Source organism: Lonchura striata, chromosome 7, assembly GCF_046129695.1.
Source record: "Lonchura striata isolate bLonStr1 chromosome 7, bLonStr1.mat, whole genome shotgun sequence".
Taxonomy (NCBI): Eukaryota; Metazoa; Chordata; class Aves; order Passeriformes; family Estrildidae; genus Lonchura; species Lonchura striata.
Genome location: NC_134609.1, coordinates 3752912 through 3773840, shown reverse-complemented (window position 1 = coordinate 3773840; position 20929 = coordinate 3752912). Strand labels below are relative to the sequence as shown.

The 20929-nt window shown below is 40.5% G+C and overlaps 1 protein-coding gene across 4 annotated transcripts in view; it reads right to left on the bottom strand.

Moving 5' to 3' along the window:
• Window positions 1-10956: 10956 nt before the first annotated feature.
• RHOBTB1 (Rho related BTB domain containing 1) overlaps window positions 10957-20929 on the bottom strand; it is a 49094-nt gene continuing 39121 nt past the window's right edge. For all 4 annotated transcript variants that reach the window (XM_021535278.2, XM_077784521.1, XM_021535303.2 and 1 more), the window contains 6 exons: window positions 19533-20500; window positions 18995-19113; window positions 16986-17136; window positions 14920-15008; window positions 13750-13855; window positions 10957-13246 (listed from right to left, as the gene is read on the bottom strand). In XM_021535278.2, coding sequence (XP_021390953.2) covers window positions 13077-13246; window positions 13750-13855; window positions 14920-15008; window positions 16986-17136; window positions 18995-19113; window positions 19533-20500 — 1603 coding nt within the window. In that variant the 3' untranslated portion in view covers window positions 10957-13076. The remainder of the gene's footprint in view (window positions 13247-13749; window positions 13856-14919; window positions 15009-16985; window positions 17137-18994; window positions 19114-19532; window positions 20501-20929) is intronic.

Sequence of the window (20929 nt, the reverse complement as noted above, 5' to 3'; positions counted from 1 at the left end):
TATACAAAGCACCTCAAAAAATTCCACATCCCCACACCAGCCTCCTGCAAGGGCCCAGAGGGGAGGGTGTGAGTCCCCCAGAGCTCTCTGTTGATGGCAGCAGGTCCATCCCAGGCCCTCCTGGGCCTGTCCCACGTCCAATGACCACGGTGGGCTCAGGAGGTCACTGCCCCAAGCAGCAGTAACAGGGCTGGCAGGAGCAGGTGAAGTGAACAGACCCACATCTGTTCCATAAAATACCCATCACTTTCCTGGCAGCAGGTAAAATTACAGAACTAGGAGTTTTTACCTAAAGAGATTGGCAGAACATCCCCAAGAGCTTCATCATGCTGAAGAAAACACAGCTCCAGAGCCTTTCAGATGGACACATCCAAAGCATGTGAGCATCCCCAGTAATTTCTTCATCTATTTAGTCACATGCACCTATTCCCCACAAGCCCACAGGCTGCCACCAAGTGCAGTGTGTATGCCACGGGCAGACACAGCATCAGAGAAAGGCTGCTCCAAGGAAGGGGTGAACCTCTCACTTCTGTAGGAGGTCAGGGAGCAGACACAGAGGAGTGTTTGCCTTCTGTTGTGCAAAGGACAGCAACACTGAAACACTGAATTCATTCCTCAGGCCTTGCTGTCTGATGGAACAAAGGAAGAAAGGTTACATGTGAACAATTTCAGGAAACTTTCAGCTGCAGACTGAAAGTGAATCAACAGCACACACAAATGGATTAAACACCACTTTCTCTCATGATCAGCAGAATTCTCTTACCTTTCTTCCTCAAGATCCTCTGAGGAGATGCCCTCTTTGAGATCCAAGCTCCAAATTTTAGACAAGGCTATGGCAGATGACTCCACAACAGAAAAACAGGTCAAAGTGTATGAGTAAGTCTACACTATGAAAAATACAAATATTTTTCATTAAAACTCTTTTCCTTCCAAAACAAAAGCAAGAAGGCATTATTGCACTTAGTAGAACACAATTTCAGCAGAAAAAGATGGGTATAACAATTCAAACCTATGCTGAACTTTGTAGATTAAAGCCCATTGAAATAAAGCGAAGGGGAGGAGGAAGAGGAGGGGAGGGGCTGCAAAAGCTTCTGGGGAACAGGAGTGTTAAGAAAGACTGAAGGTGCTCATTCAGAGTTTGTTGTTGGAGGGCAAAAGAAGAGTCCTTACAGCAAAAGGAAGTAGAAGGTAAACTGCTTCATGCTTCTTGGGTTTAAATGGATCTTTTTCTTCTATTATATATGAAGTGTAAACTGGAAAAGGAGATTTTTTTTTCTCTTCCAAAATCTATAGAAACCCTCTGCATAAAATCTACCATGCCATGGCACTTCAGTGGTTGCCTGCTCTTAGCAGTTTAGGTCTGTGTTTGTTTAACCTGTATGTTTGCTTCTAGACTGAACTAGGGGCTCCTTACAGCTTCATCTGTCTAGTTCTGACATCCAGGACCTCAGCTGGCTATCAGCCTTCTTCTGCTGCTTTCACTGGGGTTGGCTTGTGCTAGTTCATGACACGCTGGATGCCTCTGGTAAGAAAATAGCTGTAAATTCCCATCATCTTTGTACTTCAGTCACTGCTCCCTGCTGCTACACTACACTATTGTGCTAAAGAAAGAGGTGTTTAATTAAGGAATAAGTAGTAAAACATCTAATAACTGTAGGGATGAGCTGCCATGTGGGATATCTTGACCACAAATCCCAGCTGGTCACTAATAGCAGGGCAAATGCTTTGCTCAACACTGTAAGAGAGAATTGTACAAGTAGGTGTGGGGCTCTGTGCAGCTGATGTACTTCCAATTAACTTCCACAGAGTACTTTTCTATTACTTTTTCCCTATTTAGGGAGGTAATCCACCTACTTAAAAGAAGTGTTGTGGTACTAAATTAATTAATCTTAGTAATATGTTTTTATAGCACTGTCTGCTCTACTCAGGAAAAGTTAATGATCAGCTACTACTATTGCTTGAGGCTCCCAACAGCTCATTCAGATTTTAACTTGCCTTCTTTAGATGTTGTAATGCCTTTTTTGACACATTTTCCTCTTCTCCTGGCAATTCTCAAAACCCTTACAACAAGCAGATAAAAGATCCCAAAATAGGAAGAGAGCCTCCTATTTCTGAGGGAATATGATGCTCTTTTACAACCATCCACACAGCTCTGTTCTAGCTAGCAATGCAAAGTCAGATTTGATCTGAGGCAGGCTCCAATACCTACAATTCAGCAGAAAGCAGAGCCAAGGGGAGCCATCTGTGCAGGTGGCACTCATCCAAAGGGAAGGGTGGGAAGTTGTCCTAAGGACTCACCTGTGGCCCTGCCTAATGAGCTGCTCCAGGGCTTGCCTGCAGCTGGAGGTCAGAGGGTGATGGCACCAGGGGAGCCCCTGGAGCTGAGTGTGTGCATGAGGCTTGCAGAGACCCTTCTCAGCTGAGGTGAATGGAGGGAGATGATTCTGCATCTACTAACAAGGCCTGGCTTCTTCTCCTGTTCCCTACCATGAACACTTCAGCCTCCTCTAAATACTCTTTTCATTTTTCTTCCAAAAAGGCAGTAAGTGTCACAGGGCCTAGTCTGCCCAACAGGATGCCAGTCAGGCAGGGCAAGGACAGAAGGTGCTATTCTCCCTGAACTTTAAATCCTCTGAATCTGTCTTTAGGAAAAGCTGTGGGTTTTGTTAACCAGATTGGTTTAATAACAATAGACTTCATATATATTCCATTGACAAATATAGGTGTTCTCTCTAAGGTTTGGGTCTCTATTAAAAAACCCTGGTCCTAAGCCTCACATAAACATGACTCTCAGCTGAACCTGGGCACTTCCCAAAAGGCATTTATGGCACATCAAGTGATGTGCTGTGACTGAAATCTCTTTATTGGCATATCTGGGAGGAGTGTGTTGCCTCTTCATGCTTTCACAAAAAGTAGTGAGGACTGGGCAGTGTCTGATGGCTCTGACTGTGCCTTGTTCTGTCCTACCTGAGGTGCTGCACAAGCTCTCAGTCACTCATGGCACTTGCACAAAAACAAGAGTAACTTTAGCTGTGCTCTGATGTGAAGCACACCCACAGCTAGGTTTAATCACTACTTGTTGCCCACACCTTATAGTTTACAAAAAGCTTGTGTTCCAAAAGGGAGAAGAATGTATGGACAAGAAAGAGCCACTTCAGTTTTAAAAGCAAGAGTAGACAGAACCTAAACTTTTAAAACTGTATGCAAGAAATACATGGAAAAACATATGTAAGTTAAACTAAGGGCATGAAGCCAGAAAACCCAAGCACAGCCCCTCAGAGGGACAGTGCAGTTTGCTGTTTAAAGGGTCTTCAACTACTCTGGACAAAACTGAGAAGCTCCCACTACAGGGAAGGTGCCAGGCTGTACTGTGTCTGCTGGAGTTGAGAATTGAACTGGTGTGAAGTGGCAGAAGTCAGCAGGTCTGGAGTCTCATTTTTAGGTGAAAAATTGCACTGTGAAAGCAAAAAGCTACAGTAAAAAAATCTCCACAACACTGATCCACTAGCCAGGAAAGAACTCATCAGAGACATATAAATACAACTTCACACACTTCAATGTGTAAACCACTCAACAAAATAAATTATGCTATGCTGGCAAAGTAGTAAAAGGCCTTAAGAAAATTGAAAAAGCTTATAGCAATGAAGGATTATTCCCAGTGCAATAGGAGGAATGTGTATCACACTAAGTGATGGTGCTTTGTCTGTGAAAATCAGCCAAGTGAGGAAGAAGCAAGGCCTAGGGCAGGCAGAAGTGATGCTGGACATGTATTTACCTTGGCTCTCTGCAGTCAGCAACAGGCTTAGGGCCAGACTTAAGGCAAGACATATCTCCCTCTTTCCCTACTATCACCGCTCACAGCAGGGATTCCTTTTGTTAATATGCTACTGTGCATCTCTAGAATTGGAAACTGATTAATTCCCAAGATGCAGAAGGGATTCCTAGAGAGCGGGGCAGTGCAGGTGACCCTGAAGATCACAAGAGCTGAATCTACAGCATCACTTAGGGTGCTTGGTTAGGGAAAAATGATTCAAGATTATTTAAAATCCCTGGCAGATAATATTTGTGTTGTGCATCCCCATATGATTTAGCATCACCCAGAACAAAAACCAGCATTCACTGAAGTCTGAGGGCAGATTTCATCATTAGGAATATTAGGCAGGACCAGTATGTGTCACTCCCAGGAGCTGATGCCTGGGTGTGACTCTGGTGCTCAAAGGGGTGTCTGTTTTGCAGTCTTTCAGTTCCACAGTCACTTCATGGATCTGACATCTTCTGACCTCCTCTTTGGCACACAACAGTGTAGGAACACTACAACATTCCAGGAATAGACAGAAGGATAAATCCTATGCTTTCCCTCCTCCCCTTTCATGGGCTGAACCTGTACTTGCCATCAGGCAAGTGATGAGCTCCTGAACTGACACCCAATAGAAGCCAAGGGACTCTGCTGCAGCAGAGGGAGGGGAACAACAGGTTTGGGTTTTTGTAGTGAGGCAGGAGAGTCCTTAATCACAGTCTAAGGAATAGCCACAAGCAGATAACCAAAAGTCTGCTCTGCCCTGGTTCCTGCTTCTGACAGTGGCCAACGGCAGATGCTCCAGGAAATATAAAACAAAGGTAAGCACAAAATGTTATTTGGTAGTATATTCCCAACTTCCAATGCCTTAGGCTTAAGTTCTGAAGTAGAGGTGATGATCTGTATTTCATAGGTTTCTTCCCTAAAGGTTTCTTTTGGGAGCTGTGTAAGCTTCCAGGCTGTGTTCTCTGGCAAGGAATTTTGCAGCTCAGCTGACACTGGTGTGAAGAGGAGCTTTTGGTTCTAAATCTACCTTGTGCTAGTTTCATTTGGTGCCATCCAACTTTCATGCTAATAGAATGATTAGTTACTCCCTGAGAGCCTTTCCACCTTCCTTAAGGTTGGGGTTCTCTGGTTTCCACCTCAGGCTGAAGACCACCCTCCATGTACTACAGAAGACTGCTTTCTTGGCTGGCTAGAAGGGCTGAGGAGCCTGCTGGCTTCCTACAGTATGCCAGTGCACAGAGAACTCAGAACTAATACTTCTGTGCCAGTCTGCCCTCCCTGTACCCAGCTAAAGCCTTGTCAAAGAATGAGGATGCTCAGGAAATGCCAAGTGCCTGTGTCAAATGGTTTTGACTTGGTTAGTGCTTCACTCAGCTGATGCTAAATCAGAGGATGATGGTGTAGCTGACTGTTGAATGGACAAGGGGAAAATGTGGCTGGATTTTACTCACTAGGTATTGCAATTGAGGCCAAAAGGGAAGTTAAAGAGATCTGTCTTATGCTTACACGTCCCTGAAAGAAAATAGCTGATGAAGCAATTACAGAGAGAACAGCTGAGCTTGTAGCTTACACCTGACAATCCATTAAGCATTGATTATGATCAGCTGTGCACCTAAAGGTGAGATCAGGGACAGGTCTTGATCATTTGCATGACCCTGGCAAAACCATTTCTGTTTCGACTCTGCTGAACAAGATATACGAATCAGAAGAGCAGTCTGGTACAAATTTTGGATAAACATCCAGGAGGTACAAAGTGTGCTAGAGTGGTTATGGGTGCTTGTGGATGCTGGCCAGCCTGCCAAGATGTGGCTTAGTAGATGTGCAATAATTCCATTCAGTGCAGGTGGTGCAGTGAAAGCACACTGGAGTGCTGTGTGTTAACCTGCTGCCGTCAGTGTCACCTGGATTTACTATTAGCATTTACAACAATAGCATTAAAGGATCACAAGAACTTTCAATAGTGGAAGGTGATGAGCCAAAGGGCATGGAAAGAACCCTGCTGGATAGGGTTCTTAGGTAGGCTTATTGCAAAGGAGCACATGGTTAGGTGCCTCCCTCTTACACTGAATTCTTCATCTCAGCACTTCTGGAGAGAAGAGATGAGCACTACTCTCATTTATCAAAGGACTTGTCTGTCCTTTACACTGTGTCTGACAGTGGCCAAAACCTGATGCCCAGAGAAACAAAGAGCATGGCCAGTTAGCAACAGCTCTTCTGCAAACACCCTGCTATTTTTTTTGACTTTGGAAATTGCTCATTCAGGCATGTTTTTCTATGCATTTATTAATCCCAGTAAACTTCTCTTCCATGAACCTTTCCAGGTTACCTGGGAACTCAAAGCTCTTCACACCCCTAGTGTCATCTGGTAAGTTCTGCAGCTTGACTGCTCTGCATGGGAAGATTGACAGGGACTGAAAAACAACTTAGAAAGGCTGAAAGGGCAGTGGGTAAGACTGCTGGATTTCTGTTCAGTGTCTGGGTACCAGATATAAGGAAACAATCTTTTGAAGTCCAAGGGAAGAATGTGGTTCTAGGATGACACTCCCTGGCCCAAGTCTCTCTGTTAATGGGCTGGGCAGGTGAGCAATGTCAAAACAAAAGCCATGGATCCAGGAGAGAGCAGCAAGGCCATTAAATCCTACCCCTACAGCTGCAGCGTCTGCCTTTTACAGATGCCTGGCACCATGTGCTCCCTGTACCCCCACTCAGTGCAGGGCACAGAACACTTCCTGGAGCCCTACAGCACCTACTATAGTGCCTTTCCAATTAAGAAGCATAAAAAATTGAAGATGAATAATTTAATGGATTCTAACAAACTCCCAGGCACCAGCATTCTTGTCCCTCTGTTCAGCTACAGAGGAGCAATCTGTTCTATTAACAGGAAAATTCTGCCCAGCAATGCCTGTGCTGACCTTCAGTCACCTCCTCACCTTCAGACATCCTGGAGGCCTAAGCAGAAAGGAAAGCAAGTCTTTAACCTAATTACCCAATTATCTTGAGGTAATCACCCAATAATCTTTGGTACAGTCATTCATTTTTTTTATTTCTTATTCCGCCTATCTTCTCAACAAACAGCTTCCAGAAAGCAAACCTTGCTGTGACTACAGCAAACAATCAATCAGAACCCCATAGAAGATAAAAAACCCCATTAAGGGCAGACATCTGTCTACAGCTCGTTACCTTTCCTACCCTGGAGAGCTGAGAAGGGCAGGGCTGTGCAGCTGTGGGAGCTGCAGCACCTGCCAGAGCTGCACTGCACCCAGCAGGCCAAAAATCACCTCTGCACGCTTGGACTTTGCTGTCCTTGGCCAGCCAAAAGGAAAGGGGAGTCCTTGGGAGATGAGCAGTAAATGTGTGAATGGTCACGCCTGGCTGAGGCTGTTTCAGAGTGCTGTGGGATGCCTTACAGACTGCAGGACTGCTGACACTCGATCACATCCCCTGCAAGCTGATGCAGCTCTTCCTGTGCAGGGAGAGCTGTCCTGTTCCTGCAAGAGCATGAAGGATTCACAGAGATCTTCCCACCCCAGGGACTCCTCAGAAACTCCCTTTCTTTAGAGTGCTTGTGGGAAAGGCACCATCATCTGCTTTTCAACACATGATGAGATCTGCTAATTATTTAGAAACTCACCCTGCACACTCTATAACTGAAAAATGTAAATGTGATAGAAAGAGCACAGGGATCCACAAAATTTTACAAGTAGCTGTAATTGAGGACCCAAGAGAAATATGTAAAGAAATTTACTTGTAATATGTACTGCATAACTAACACTTAAAATATTGGGTGGTGGAGGCAATCACATCTGATCATGTAGTCAGAATGACCAGCTTATATTTAATGACTAAGATGCAAATGTAATCATATACTCATAAACTGCTAATTGTAGGGGGTTTTTTATAACCTGTGAGGATAATTTGAATACTCAGTACTAATACCCGGAATGCCATGTAATCCTTATTATACAGCCATAAATTAAAAAAAAAAATTAATCCCAGTGGGGACTAAAGAATCCTTTTTTTTTTTTAGTGTCAAAGGCAAGAAAATTTCTTATGAAAATCTTCACTGTGATAGGTCTTCACCTGGCTGCTTATCTAAAACTTCAGGTAAGTGTGAGGGTGGGGGGTGAGACAGCCCTCCATGGCCTCAGACCTGTGCAATACAGAGGGATGGCACCCAGCTTGCTAAATCTGTCTAATGGTGAAGGCTGCATTTCTTTAAAGCTGAAAATCAGAGCTGCTATGTCCAGGGAATATCCCCCACCCAGTTTAGCATCTTCAGATGGTACCTGAAATACTCCTGTCCATACTCATGCCTGTGTGTTCAGTCACTCAGTCTCTGACTTTGTTTTTGCAAATTTGTTCATTTATATTATTTTTATCTTGAAATCCCTAAACAGGCCAATACCTGGATGCCACAGAGCTTGGTTCCAGTATCTGCTGCCACTTGGAAGGAAACTGGCTGGAGATCCTTCCTGTGTTGGGGTAAGGTCCTTGATGTTCTGGATTATCCTTCAAGATGGCACAAAAACATATACAAATACAACATATACAAAACAGATATATGATGTCCAGGAAGTGTTACTGGACAGCTCTTCAGGCCAAAGGACAGACAGGTAGCAGTGTACAGGAAAAGACTTGAGATGAATTAGCAATGTACTGTAATGTTTTCACTATAACCTGTGCCCCTCATGCTGTGGGGGTGGGATGCAGGACCTGCCACTTGGCAATGTGTGTTGCTGCAGAAGATACCAGTGGGATGTTGTAGCTATGTGGCCTGCTTACAAACCAGCTGGTGAGGCTGAACAGTTCTAAAGGAGCCATCACAAGTCTGTTGTGCCATGCTAGGCTTGCCCTGAATCACAGTTTTGCCTTTTCAGTTTGATTTTCTCTAGAGCTGAGATATATTATCATAACCATTCTTGCATCTTCTAATGTTCAAATTTTCATCTTAGCCTCCTGTAGCCTTGATCCAAAAGCTTTTCATATTTATACCAGAAATCAAGGTTTTTATGTAAGCAGCAGTGAAGGATTTAGTTTGCATATATAAATATACAATAGTCTCACTACTCTGGCTGCTAGTGCAAAGTGAATCCATGACATGAGTTGTGTTCTCTTAGCTAAAGGCACAGGCGTAAGGTAAGTGACAATGAATTATCCCATTGTAGAGCCTTCAGGATGGGGATTATCACTGCTAACACACTGTCTTATCCTGCATGCAGTACACAGAGCAAACTTCTTTGGGAGATTTGGAACACAGGCAAATGATAATGTGGAAATTCATTAGGCAGCACCTCAAAGCTCCAAGTGTGTGTGTGTAGTATCTCATCCATTTCAATGGGAATCTTGCCTGCAGGAGAAGTAAACTCATGCAAATGCTGTTAGATCGTTTTAATAGACCAAAAATCTAAGGGGATTCAGGAGTGGCAAGCATACCCCTTAAAGACATCTCACTGCATAGTACATACTTTGGAATCCAACTCAGAGTAAATAAATGCTGGCCTATCCAGTGACAAGAGTAGTGAGACTGATTTAAAAAAAAGGGACAGAATAGGGACAAAACTGTAGTTTCATCTGACAAAGCAAATCTCTTCACCAGACTTTAATCCTAAAGTCTGGAAGAATTCAAATATGTCACGATCCTGGAGTTTGCGTACCAAAATTAATCCTATTTAGTACATTAGATCTTTATCTAAACCTCTTTGTACAGAGGATGAGAGACCTGACCCTGAGAGAAGGATTTCCTAGATGCCTTCAGTTGCTCTATCAGTGCTTGTTATTTGAAGATGGAAAAAAGAAATCCCCCAATTTTACAAATCAAACACATCTAGGCATAAGCTATTCTCGAGGGCTACCTGTAGGCAAGCTGCTGGAGAATTAGGGCAATAAATCACTGTGCTGCTTTTCCTTACCCCCTCTGTTAGAACCATGCTTTCAGTGCTCAGAAGGGATTTCCAGATTACTCTCTTCTACTAGGCAACCCTTCTAACATAGCCACATTTTTAGTACTGTCTAGCTTACCTTTACTCGCTTTGAGGCCTGATCTGACTAAAGGACTGTGAAGAGTAGGTCTTCAGTGAATTAAGTCAGGGAGTTTTGGCTGAAGTCTGGCCACTCCCATCTTACACAACAACTGGCTATTTCTGGCTTTGGTGGGCTGGCTACTTGCTGGTAGGAAGCCACAGAAACTGGTTTCTGTTGTGGTGAAGAAAATCTTGCTGGCAGAAATTCTGTCTTAAAGAACAAATAGGAAAACAATGTTTCTAAGAGGTAAAATGAATGAGACTCCCCAGAAACAAAGACTTCTTAATATTAGTCTTAATATTTCAAACAGTATACCCTGGAGAGCAATGCTTCTGATTTGCTCCTTCCTCCCATGCTACTGCTTCTGTCATAAACAAGAGAAACATTTTTACACCTGACATCATCAGTCTTTTTTTGAGCCCATTACCTTTTACTAATGGTAAGTTTAAAGAAATAAAATTTTGATTCCAAAAGTAAATTAGATATGTAACATTTTCATAAACTAGCACTTGAAGAACAAATACTATACTGAATGTACTTTCAGTGTCATTTGCATTGCTTAGTGATTTTTTCAAAGCTCTTAACATGGCGTTCTTTGCGTGATATCTTGAAAAAATGTCTAGAAAAGTACCAACTTTACACAGCTATCAATTAAATAAGCTGTATTCATGAAGCTGAAGGTTTGCTAATAGGTAATGAGGAATTCTGTAAGATGGTTAACAACTAAGGCAATGAGAAAGTGGGGAAAACAGTGTCAGAGCATACTGAAAACCTTACAGACATCCTGCTGTTTACCTACATTTTTCCTCCCTGTGTCTGTCATGACCAATTAGTTTCATGTCCCTTGGGTAATATCATGCTAATTAAATATTAGAAACCATGGGGAAAAGTGGCAAGAGGTTTGTTTTTCTTTTGCTGTGCAGTTTAACAGTAAGTGACAAGCACAAACCTTCCAATACCATATGCAAACTGTAGGATTTCCTTGTGACATTCCCAACCATAAATCCCAATGTGCTATGCAAATATGCAAAATTTCAGTAAAATTCAATGAATGATAGCACAACTGAATGCTTACAAGCAACACTAAAAAGGGAAGGATGCAAGGCAAAATTAAGGAAGCTTCTTTAAAGAGCTAGGAGACAATTTGTAACTAAACAGTTTTATTGAATTTTTTTTTCCAAAATAAAAAACACAAAATAACCACCAAGATTAAAGGCCATAGACAGCATCAACCAAATGAACCAGCCACTTGGTTATAGTAGCTGATAACTAAAATAACTGGATATTATTGCATATACCTCAGGTTCATTTATATATCCATTACAGTTTGGCAAGATTACAATCATACAGTAGCTTTGGTTGTGTAAAACCTAGTAGCAATACTTACTTAAAATGTGACAGGTTAACATTTTATGACAACAGCTATTTTTCTGTCTGGGTACACCTTCTCTCATTCCATGTTCTTGTCCACATTGTCACTGACCAAGAATTAAGGAGACATATTTGCAACCATCATTTATAGCCCTTCTTTATCACCACGTGGTGATGGATCTCAGAGGGGTAGGAATCTCTCACTTGCTCTCCTCATGAAGGTTTGTAGAGCAGCCTCTTCTCCTGTGCTGGTGGCTCCCACCACCCAGCTGTGGAAGCCTCAGCCTGGCATGAGTCCGTGCAGAATGCAAAGATGTCGAGGTGTTTATGGCTTTCAGGACAAAGCCTTTCCTCACCTACAGTGCTGGGGGGGACTGTACTGCCTTGCCTTTGGATACAGAGAAAAAACCACAAACAAACAGCTTTTCACATTAGTGTGCTGAGCTGCCAGCACAGAACAGTATTAACAAACCTAATACACAATACTACCTTGGTTACAGAGTTGTGCCTGAGACACTGCACAGGATTGCATGTGTATGTTCTACAGTCTATGTATTTTAGTTTTGGTCTTTTAAAAAATGCTCTCATCCTTATGTAATCTAGCATAACACTGCAGCTTTAGAGTAGTGGTTGATAAAAAGTCATAAACACATAGGCTATTTGGAAACACTGGAAGCTTGCCTTGCAAGACTTGGGCAGAATTCCTGCCTTTCTGCCATCAGTCTGCCCCCCAGCGTTCTGGGAACATCTACTTCCACAGGAAATATATCACCTACTTAAAAATAACCTAAAACTCTAAGTTCTACCTGGGAAAAACTATAAAATAATTTGGATTAAACTGAAGTAATCTTGTGTTTGAAGACCCTATTTCACTTACAAAATGCTGGATCACTAGGTAACATCTACTTGTTTGTGCAGCCCTTTCATTTGCTTGCACTGAAGCAAAAAGGAATTCAGCGTGAGGAATGGCTGCATGGTGAAGATCCTGCAGAATAAGGTAACTGCCATGCAGTAATTCAAATGCAAGCAGTGTAACTGCTTTTTGCATTCAGATCCATACTTGTATAAGGATATAAATTAATAAGCCCTTCTAAATGATTTTAGAAATATCCTCTTTGATCTAGACGTATAAAACCTCTGAATACTTAGAATCACTAGATTTCACATGGCCTACATAGTCATAATTATTTGCACTTACATGGCAAATATTAGAAATACATTTCCCTGCAGTTGAACAGGTAATTATACTGTCTATTATTCAGCTGAGCAAAGATCAAGCACTCTATATCTTGCAGTTATTGGATCTTATACTAACCCTTTGCTTTAGAAAGGGGAAATAACCACCTAATTATATTACCAGTGCACAGTACTTAGTTTGAAAAAGACAACCTATAGTAGACAGCTAGATTTTTTTTCCTAAGATGACTTTTTATGAGATACTCTAAAAGCAGTCTCTTATGACTGAAGATTGTCTATTTCACTGTACTCGCATAGTAAAAATAGTTAAAATCTAATTACAAAGCTACTACATGGTTATTTTGTGGTCTGTAAAACAAAACAGTATCCAGAATTTTATCTGAACAAAATACACCAGACAGTATAAAAATATTTCCCAAATGGAGATTTAAACATTAATGCTGGATTTTTTTTTTTTTTGTATAAAAAGTAATGTAATAATGGTTGACATTTATCTGCTTACCAGTCAAAAATATACATATGACTTCAAGGAGCTGTTCCAGGCTCATTTTCGGTGAGCTTGTGCTTTTGACCCTAGAAGTAATAAATGCACAAGTGGAACACAGTTTCCTGAAAACCTGAACTTGATCTTATTTCTAACAATAAGAGTAACTTCTGGCTATGGATTTCCACTTATTTGCTTTGCTCAGGCAACTACAGCAGAGGAATTCCAGAAGCACCACTTCCGCTTTGAATGATGTTTGTTCAGTGCAACATCTTCCTTTTCTCTCTCCTTTTTAACTCGCTGGTAGTGATCTTCTTCCTTTAAATACCACACAGGCGGCCACCGATGCCTCTCAAAATATTCTTGATTATCTGATAAAGAAAAAGCAATGAAAAAAATCCCCAATGATGCCAGTAAGATATACAAGTCCCAGAAATGTCTTGCAAAAAGCTATGCAGCTAATTATTGATCCATTCCCTATGCTGGCTTGCTTATCAAGGATTCACCCAGATTCCTCAAATGCCCTATGTGGGAAAAGACTTTGGAAGTGGTTACACACAAGAGGCATTAGTTCACCAAAACTATTAAAAAAGCAAGTCCTTTACAAAGTATTTTTCATTGCAGAGCCTGAAAAGAGCTCTGTTCCTTTTAGCATCACTGAATTAGGTAAAGAACATGATGCTTGCCCAGCAATCAGGCTAATGATTATGACCTTTCTTTGCAGATAAGAATTTATGAATGCTGTTCAAGATAGCACAGAGGTTCAGTCTCATGGCTTAGCCAAGTGAGCTCATTTTTGTCTTTATGTCTAATCAACTGGGTGGGGAGAAAGATGGGGAAGATTGATGAAACCTGGTGGGGAAGTTGCCCATACCTGAAGATTTAGCTTTGATTTCCTTGCGGAACTTGGAGCAAACGCTGTTGTAATTGGTGCAGATGTAGTGCAAGCACCAAGCTGCCAGCTGGTTAGCATTGTGAAACTGGGAAGAAAAACAAAGAGCTTATTCCATTTCCTTGGGTTATCAATTTTGCAGCCCCTATTAACAGCTAAAGCTGGAATGGTCCTAGCAGATGGTACCTGGCCATACTGTCCCAGGCATTCATTCTGACTGCCAGCTCTGATCTTGGAGTATAAACATGAGCTAGGTGCTGGCCACAGAGCATATTCTAACAGTAGTTAGAGATACTGCTTCTGTCTCCAACCAGGAGAAGGAAATAAAAGAAAGACTGCCCATCTTAAGATAAAAATGAAGTGAACTGCTTTCTCTTGGGAAGGGTTCAGTTCTGGTTTTGCAACAGGATTACAGGAGTTGCAGAGAGGGTCTCGAAAACAGCTGCAGGGAATCTTGCATGCTGGCCAGTGTTTTAGTGCTACTTCAAGCCAAGCTGCAGCTGACTCACTGTTAGTGTGAAATCAAGAATAATAAAACTTAATATTTTAGCTTGTTCCACTGTAGCTGGGAGTCTGCTGCATTTTGGGAAACAGGTGTGCAGTTTAACTGTGAGCTGGGAGCTCTCTTTTTTAATTATTTATGGGACTCAAGAAATACTGAAATGCATTTGAACATAAAGAAGATTTGCACATACTCTGAATTATCAGATTATTGACTTTAAGTAGCCAGTTTAAGGATTCAAAAAATGTTCTCTTTGCAATACAGGTCTAAATATATCTCTAAGAACTGAATTGAAAGGAATGCAAGAATCAATCGCCATCACAAAGCTGAACAGCTTCATTACATTGCTTTTCATGTTAGTTAGTGCACCATGGTCATGAGAACATGGAGCTTGGAAGTTCCACAATCAAGACAAACTGAAATATATATTTAAAAGACAACTCCTCTGAGGTTACTTAAATGGATATTTTACCTTTGAACTAATGAAAAAAAACCTTCTTTAAAATAAAAGATAAAACTAAGTTCTATCATCAATCACTCTCAGAACTGCACACTTTGAGCCACTTAGAAGCAATGCTCAGAACCAGTAGGGAGCTAAAAGCAAGTCCTGCAGCTGACCAGAATCTCTTCAGAAGGCTGTGTACACTGACCTGTGCCAGTTCCAAATAGGAGAGGACTTCTCCATCTATTGCAACCCCACTCATGGAGGCCTTTGTCAGCTCTTGCACTGCATGCTGCTCTGTTAGGGGAGAAAACTCATCACTCACAGGGCAAACAGTCACATTGCAAGGTCATACCATGGTCACAAACAACCCATGTACCATCTTCTTCCTCCTCCTGGTGGTAACCAGCTTTATGCAGGGGCCACATTCACACAGGTATCCTTAGCAAGCTGAGATTTGGGGGAAGTCAAATTCTGACCTTTAGAGCTGTGGCTGAAGATGTGGTTCTTAACTATTGTAAATGCAGGCGAACCCAATGGGAAGAAATGATAATTTCTGACTCCATTCAGAAGGCTGAATTATTTCTTTATTATAACTATGCTAAAATACAATAATATACTATATAAAAGGAGGATACTAAAACTACATACTACTTTCTCTGGCTCTAACCCAACTCGTGACCCTCTCGCTTGAGTCCAGCCCCAGGTGGATTGGATTGGCCATCAGGCTCAAACAATCCTCACCAGAATCCAACCAAGCACTCACTCCAGGTAAACAATTCTCCAAACACATTCCACATAGGAAAAACAAGGAGCAGAAATAGAAATTGTTTTCTCTTTCATTTCTCTCTGTGCACCTCTATGAAAAATCCTGAGAGGAAGAAAAATGTGCTTGCCACGCTTAACCACTTATAGAAACACAAAGGTCAGCAGCCACTAGTTTTTCTCTGGCATGGGTACATTCACAAATTCATACTTAATATTCAAGTTAAATTAGAAATATGGATCAGCTGTCTCCTTTCAGTCATACAAAGTTTTTAATCAACTGTGCACTTGCCACTGAATTATTTATTAATGATTCACACACAGCACTGATAGAGAAAAGGTCATTTCAGAATGGCTGTTCCTAGGGATTCAGATGAAGGCTGACCAGCCCCCGCAAAAATCACCTCAGTTCAAGATTCCCCTTAACCTTTTCCTAGAATCTTAAAAGTCTGAGTATTTTTTGGGAAACATTGACAGTTGGTTTGATTCTACTGGGCTCAGTTGTTGGCAGTAGCCTTTGGACTCAAAATTATTTCACCAAGAATCAAATGGAATGAAATATTCTTAATATTGTATGCATGTTTATACTGCAGTTACCTTAAAAAATACCTAAAACTTCAGCTAAAATGTGCAAATAAAATCTGGCAATAAAGATTTGGTCTGTCAGAACCAGTAAAGACAACAGACACAGTCCTGATGCACAACTGAAGGAGAGTCAGGGTTTGGTAAGTGATTAAATTTTGCCTAAATGTAGTCCTGTAGGTAGGTGTAGCTTTGTTTCAGCTTTCTCTGAGTTTTGGTCTTGGCCATGTCTCCAGAACAATGCCAAATTATTGACACAGAGAAAAAGAAATTAAACATAACAACACAAACCAAACAACTCCAGAGGTCAGGGTTATGTATGGATTTATTTTTACAACTTTAGTGCTGTTCTAACCTGTAATTTTTCTTTAAATATGAGATTGAAAAGGGTTTCTTTCTGAAATGAGTGTTGAATCCCCATAGATATACCAGATGGTAATCTAGTGATTACCAATTCTTATCTAGTGAAAAGGGACCTAGACAGCATTTCTAAAAACATGATCATCTAGGTAAGTTTTGAATTGGCTCAGTTACTCTCTTTGAACAGAAATATAAAGTGGAGCACTTCATTCATTACTTAATGGAAAACCCAGAATCCTCCCTGGTTTTAGGTAAATTAACAACAACAGAATGGATATTACAATCCACAGACATTATACTCAATGCTAAAGAAAAGGTTTACTCTTTCTGTTTTTAAAGAACAGAAAACTTCTGTGTTCTGAGCTGGATTAGCACAAAACTAAAAAAGGCAAGAGAGAGGCAAATACATTTCTCTGTGTGAAAGTACCAATTTGCATTACAATACCCCTCTCAGGAAAAAAAAAAATTCTCTGACACTAGAGAAAATCTTACATGTTCCAAAAACCATTAAAGCAAATTTCAGCTGTTGCAGAAGATACTGCATTGGACAAGGCCACAAATTGTTACCTGCTAGAGCAGTCAGGTGAGGAAGGCAAAACCTATTTGCCAATGCAATTAACTCAAGGGTGTCCAGTTCCTGACTGGAGGACAGTTGCTTGGTATACAAGTAATCTAAAACTGCTTGCATGGAGGTCTTGTTTATGTTGGGCAGCGCTACCTGGAAAAAATATTTAAAAAGAGAATTTCTAATTATTAAGGGATTTTCATATAGCAGCTATATTTCACTTCTTTCACTTTGCTTGGCTGTCTGTTTTTCTCTTGAAGGCATTTCAGAAATGCAGAGAAAACATTTTCAAAGCAGAAATTTCCCATTCAAGTTCAAGACACTGCCAACAGGTAAGCATTGCTCCAGAGTCAGATCCTTTGCCAGGTTATATCCAAGCTGGAATTGGATCCACATCAAATAGTGACTCTATTCCATGCTCTCTAACCTGCAAATTGACAGCTACACATAATAGTTACTGAGCACTTCCCATGCCAAACCTCCCTTGGTGGACTTCTTGAGGAATGCAATCTATCTGATCCTGGCAAGGGGTAGACTGTGGATTCTGAGAATAACAGAAAACAAAAGATAACAGTGAAAATACTCTTCTCAGTCTTTTGGTAAAGAACCAAAATGTCCAGGTAAACAAGGTTGAGAAGGAACTGAGAACTGAAGAAATGAGGAAAAAAAAAAAAAAAGACCTTTTTTCCCCACACATGTAATGAGTATAAACATCATGGGTTGAAACTACCAATACTAAGATAATAACTGTCTAATTTCTCATGCTAAAGCATAAACCTTTCATGCACATCAGCCACTCTGGGAAGCAGCTCAGTTCTCCAAGTGAGAGCAGCTAGCTGTGAAACTCATTCATTATTGATATATTTTTGTTAATGCAGAGAACTTTAATGAATTAGTTTATAAAATTTGCCCCAAATACAGAAAAGGTAGTATGTAAAAATAGATGGTTTTTATTATTTGTAAACCATTCCATTCATATCTACCCGTATTTTAAAACTTCCAAAAGCATTACTGAATGCTTTAAACTCTACAAATGGAAGCTAAATATTTTAAATTGGAAAGTTAAGCTAAGACTGTGAAGCTAATAATTAAAAATAGGCTGGTAGAAAATAACTGCATATTCTTCATTGCCAAATGCTGCATACTAGAATCAAATGATGTATTTTTATTGAACCACTTGTTGACTGTGCCTCTGGGAAAGGAATTATGTTTACAGCTGTATTAGAAGAAGCCAGAAAAATCTAAATAGCAAAATATCTATCAGGATATTAAACAAAATAACTTGAACACTTCATATGAGCATAACTATATGGAAACCAACAAGAAAAACAAACAAACACAACTGGGTATGGCACAAGAAAAAAATATTAGCAGAGTGTTTGGAATTTGAAAAGCAGACCATGAAGACACATGAAAATACAGGGCTTCTGCAAAATCTAATTCAAAGCATTGAGATCTTTTAAACTGTATTGAATACCTGCATTACTCCAGGACAAGACGATGCATTGCAGAATCTATGCTGAGTTTCTACTAAAGTTAGTAGAACTTCTCTTAAAGTTAGCTCATTTTCTACTGTTAAAACAGGTTCCTTTTCTAGTTTAACACTCATATGTCTTTAACCCATTTTTATCTTTAATTTCTTTATCAATGTCCCTGCCCCAAGTATTCTTTGTAGTGATTTTGATTATATAAATATATATTCACAAAATCTAAAAAAATATTTTAAAGAAATTCACAAATTCATATTTAATTTCCTTCCCCAAATTTAATATTTTACAGGATTTTGGGTTTAAACACACACTCCAGTGCTGTAGGAAGACTTGTGCATTGGAGAAAGAATGTCTTCCTGGGCAACCTTATTTAATGCCTTAAGAAGAAAGGCATCCTAGGTTTACAAGGAAGAATAAATCCCTGACTCTAAGGATTGATGCAACCTTTCAAATAAATGACGCTTCCATCATCCTAAATCCATCAGACATTGTAAACAAAAGAGACAAAAATAGACAAATACCTCACTGTTGGAGCTTTCAATAAATGACCCTCCAAACATAGCAGACATCCACTCGCAGCTGCAGATCAGCAGTGGCTTGTGGGCCTTGATGCTTCCATCATCCAATTTAAATGTCACATCTGCCATGGGAACAAAGGCACAGGAGTGCTGCAAATCTGTGTTTAAGGTGTAACCTTGTCTCAAGAATGTGTTTCACTTACATGCTGTTAACCAAGAACTTCTTCCATTTCCCATGACCTCCCCCTCAAAAATAACTCTTGCATTTTAAATAGTTAATGAAAAGCTTTAATTGTAAAGGGGGATATTGAATGTTCAACATTTCTGAGAATTGGGTTGCTTATTTAAAAGCTGTGAGTAGATTTTGAAAAATGAAACTACAGAATCCCAGGTTGGAAGAGTTGGCCTGAGTAACACTACAATTTTGGGGTCATCCCTCCTCTCAGAACAATGTAAGCTGTCACATTATTTGAAGTCTATGAAGTGACAATTACATGGATGAGAAAAAATTCTCTTCCTGCTTAAGCATGTATTTACTTACCAGAAAATGTCCCTTTGCAAAGGCACTCTTTTATCCGATTAGCTTTTCTGACATGAAATGCTTTAGTAATCTCTTGATTCATGAAGGCTTCTTTATTCATAATATTCTCCACCATCATTCGCAAGTCAAATACTTCCAAGATTTCAGCAATCTGAGCCAGTCTGGTGAGGTCTTTTTCATTTTCATCCAGTTGGCCTGTGTATAAAAACTGCAAAACAGTTTTAAAAGGTGCAGCCTGCACAGAGGAATCCATTTTTACCACAGTTACAGGACATGTCCGTTTTGAGACAGGATTCACTTGCATTTCCTTGTGCACACTAACAAACCCCTTACCCCAGGATGACAGAGATCTTGCTGCAGAGTTTGTTTCACCAGATTCAGGTTCTAGCATGTTTAAAGACTCACTACTTTCTGGTGGGGGAATTTTAACATCAGGAGATTTTAAGGATGCCTCGTCACTGTCACTGTTTGTCTCAAGCTGACCTGTCAGAACATCCTTATTTGTATTTTCTTTATTATACTGTGTATCATCCGAGTGTGGACTTTCTTCACATTCCATTAAGAAAAGGTCATAAAACTTTGAAGAGGAGGTAGCTAGGTAAATCTTGTGAGCAAAAATGCAGTCCTGCTCCTGAAGAACAAACATGACATCTGCACACAGTGGGCTGTCCAATAAATATCCAGCTTCATTCATGTTCGGCGTGGGACACTCAGGAATTTTGATAACAGGAGGAGGGGCTTTTGGAGGTAGGAATGGAGCCTGAAGCAAAGGTTTTTGGACCTTCTTCAAATGAGATTTCCAGAACTGCAGGTGTCTTCTGGAGATCAGGGCAGCTCTAATTGCATTGTCAAACACATCTTTAATTCCAAACTGGTCAAATACACTGGTTTCATAGTAGGGTATCCCGAGTTCCTTGGCAACCTCTCTGCCTCTCTCTGGTGGCAAAATGTCTCCCCTTTTTATCGGCCTAGGGTAAACAAAAAATGAACCTTGTCACACAAAGTTACACTAGAAAACGTGGAATTTTACCAAATATTCAGCACTAAATCTGAGATAACTATCATTCAAATGAAGCAAAATATAAAACTAAGCACACAGAGCCCTTTGGAAATCTACAATCATGACTCCATAGAGTTTTAGAATATACTTCTAATTTCATTTAAGTTTGGTGGTGTCTTTGCAATGTTACTAAATATATGTAGAAATAATTTAGGCAAAATGGAGCTGCCTCTTACTTAAAGTGAAATTTACAGTATAAACCTTTGATAGGATACTCAAGAACTTTCATTATTTAAAAAAACCTCCTACCACCCCTTACTACTCAGATATTCTGTCACAACCATCATTTAAAGACAAATGAAAATTCTCATGACATAAAAAATGCCAGAAATACAGC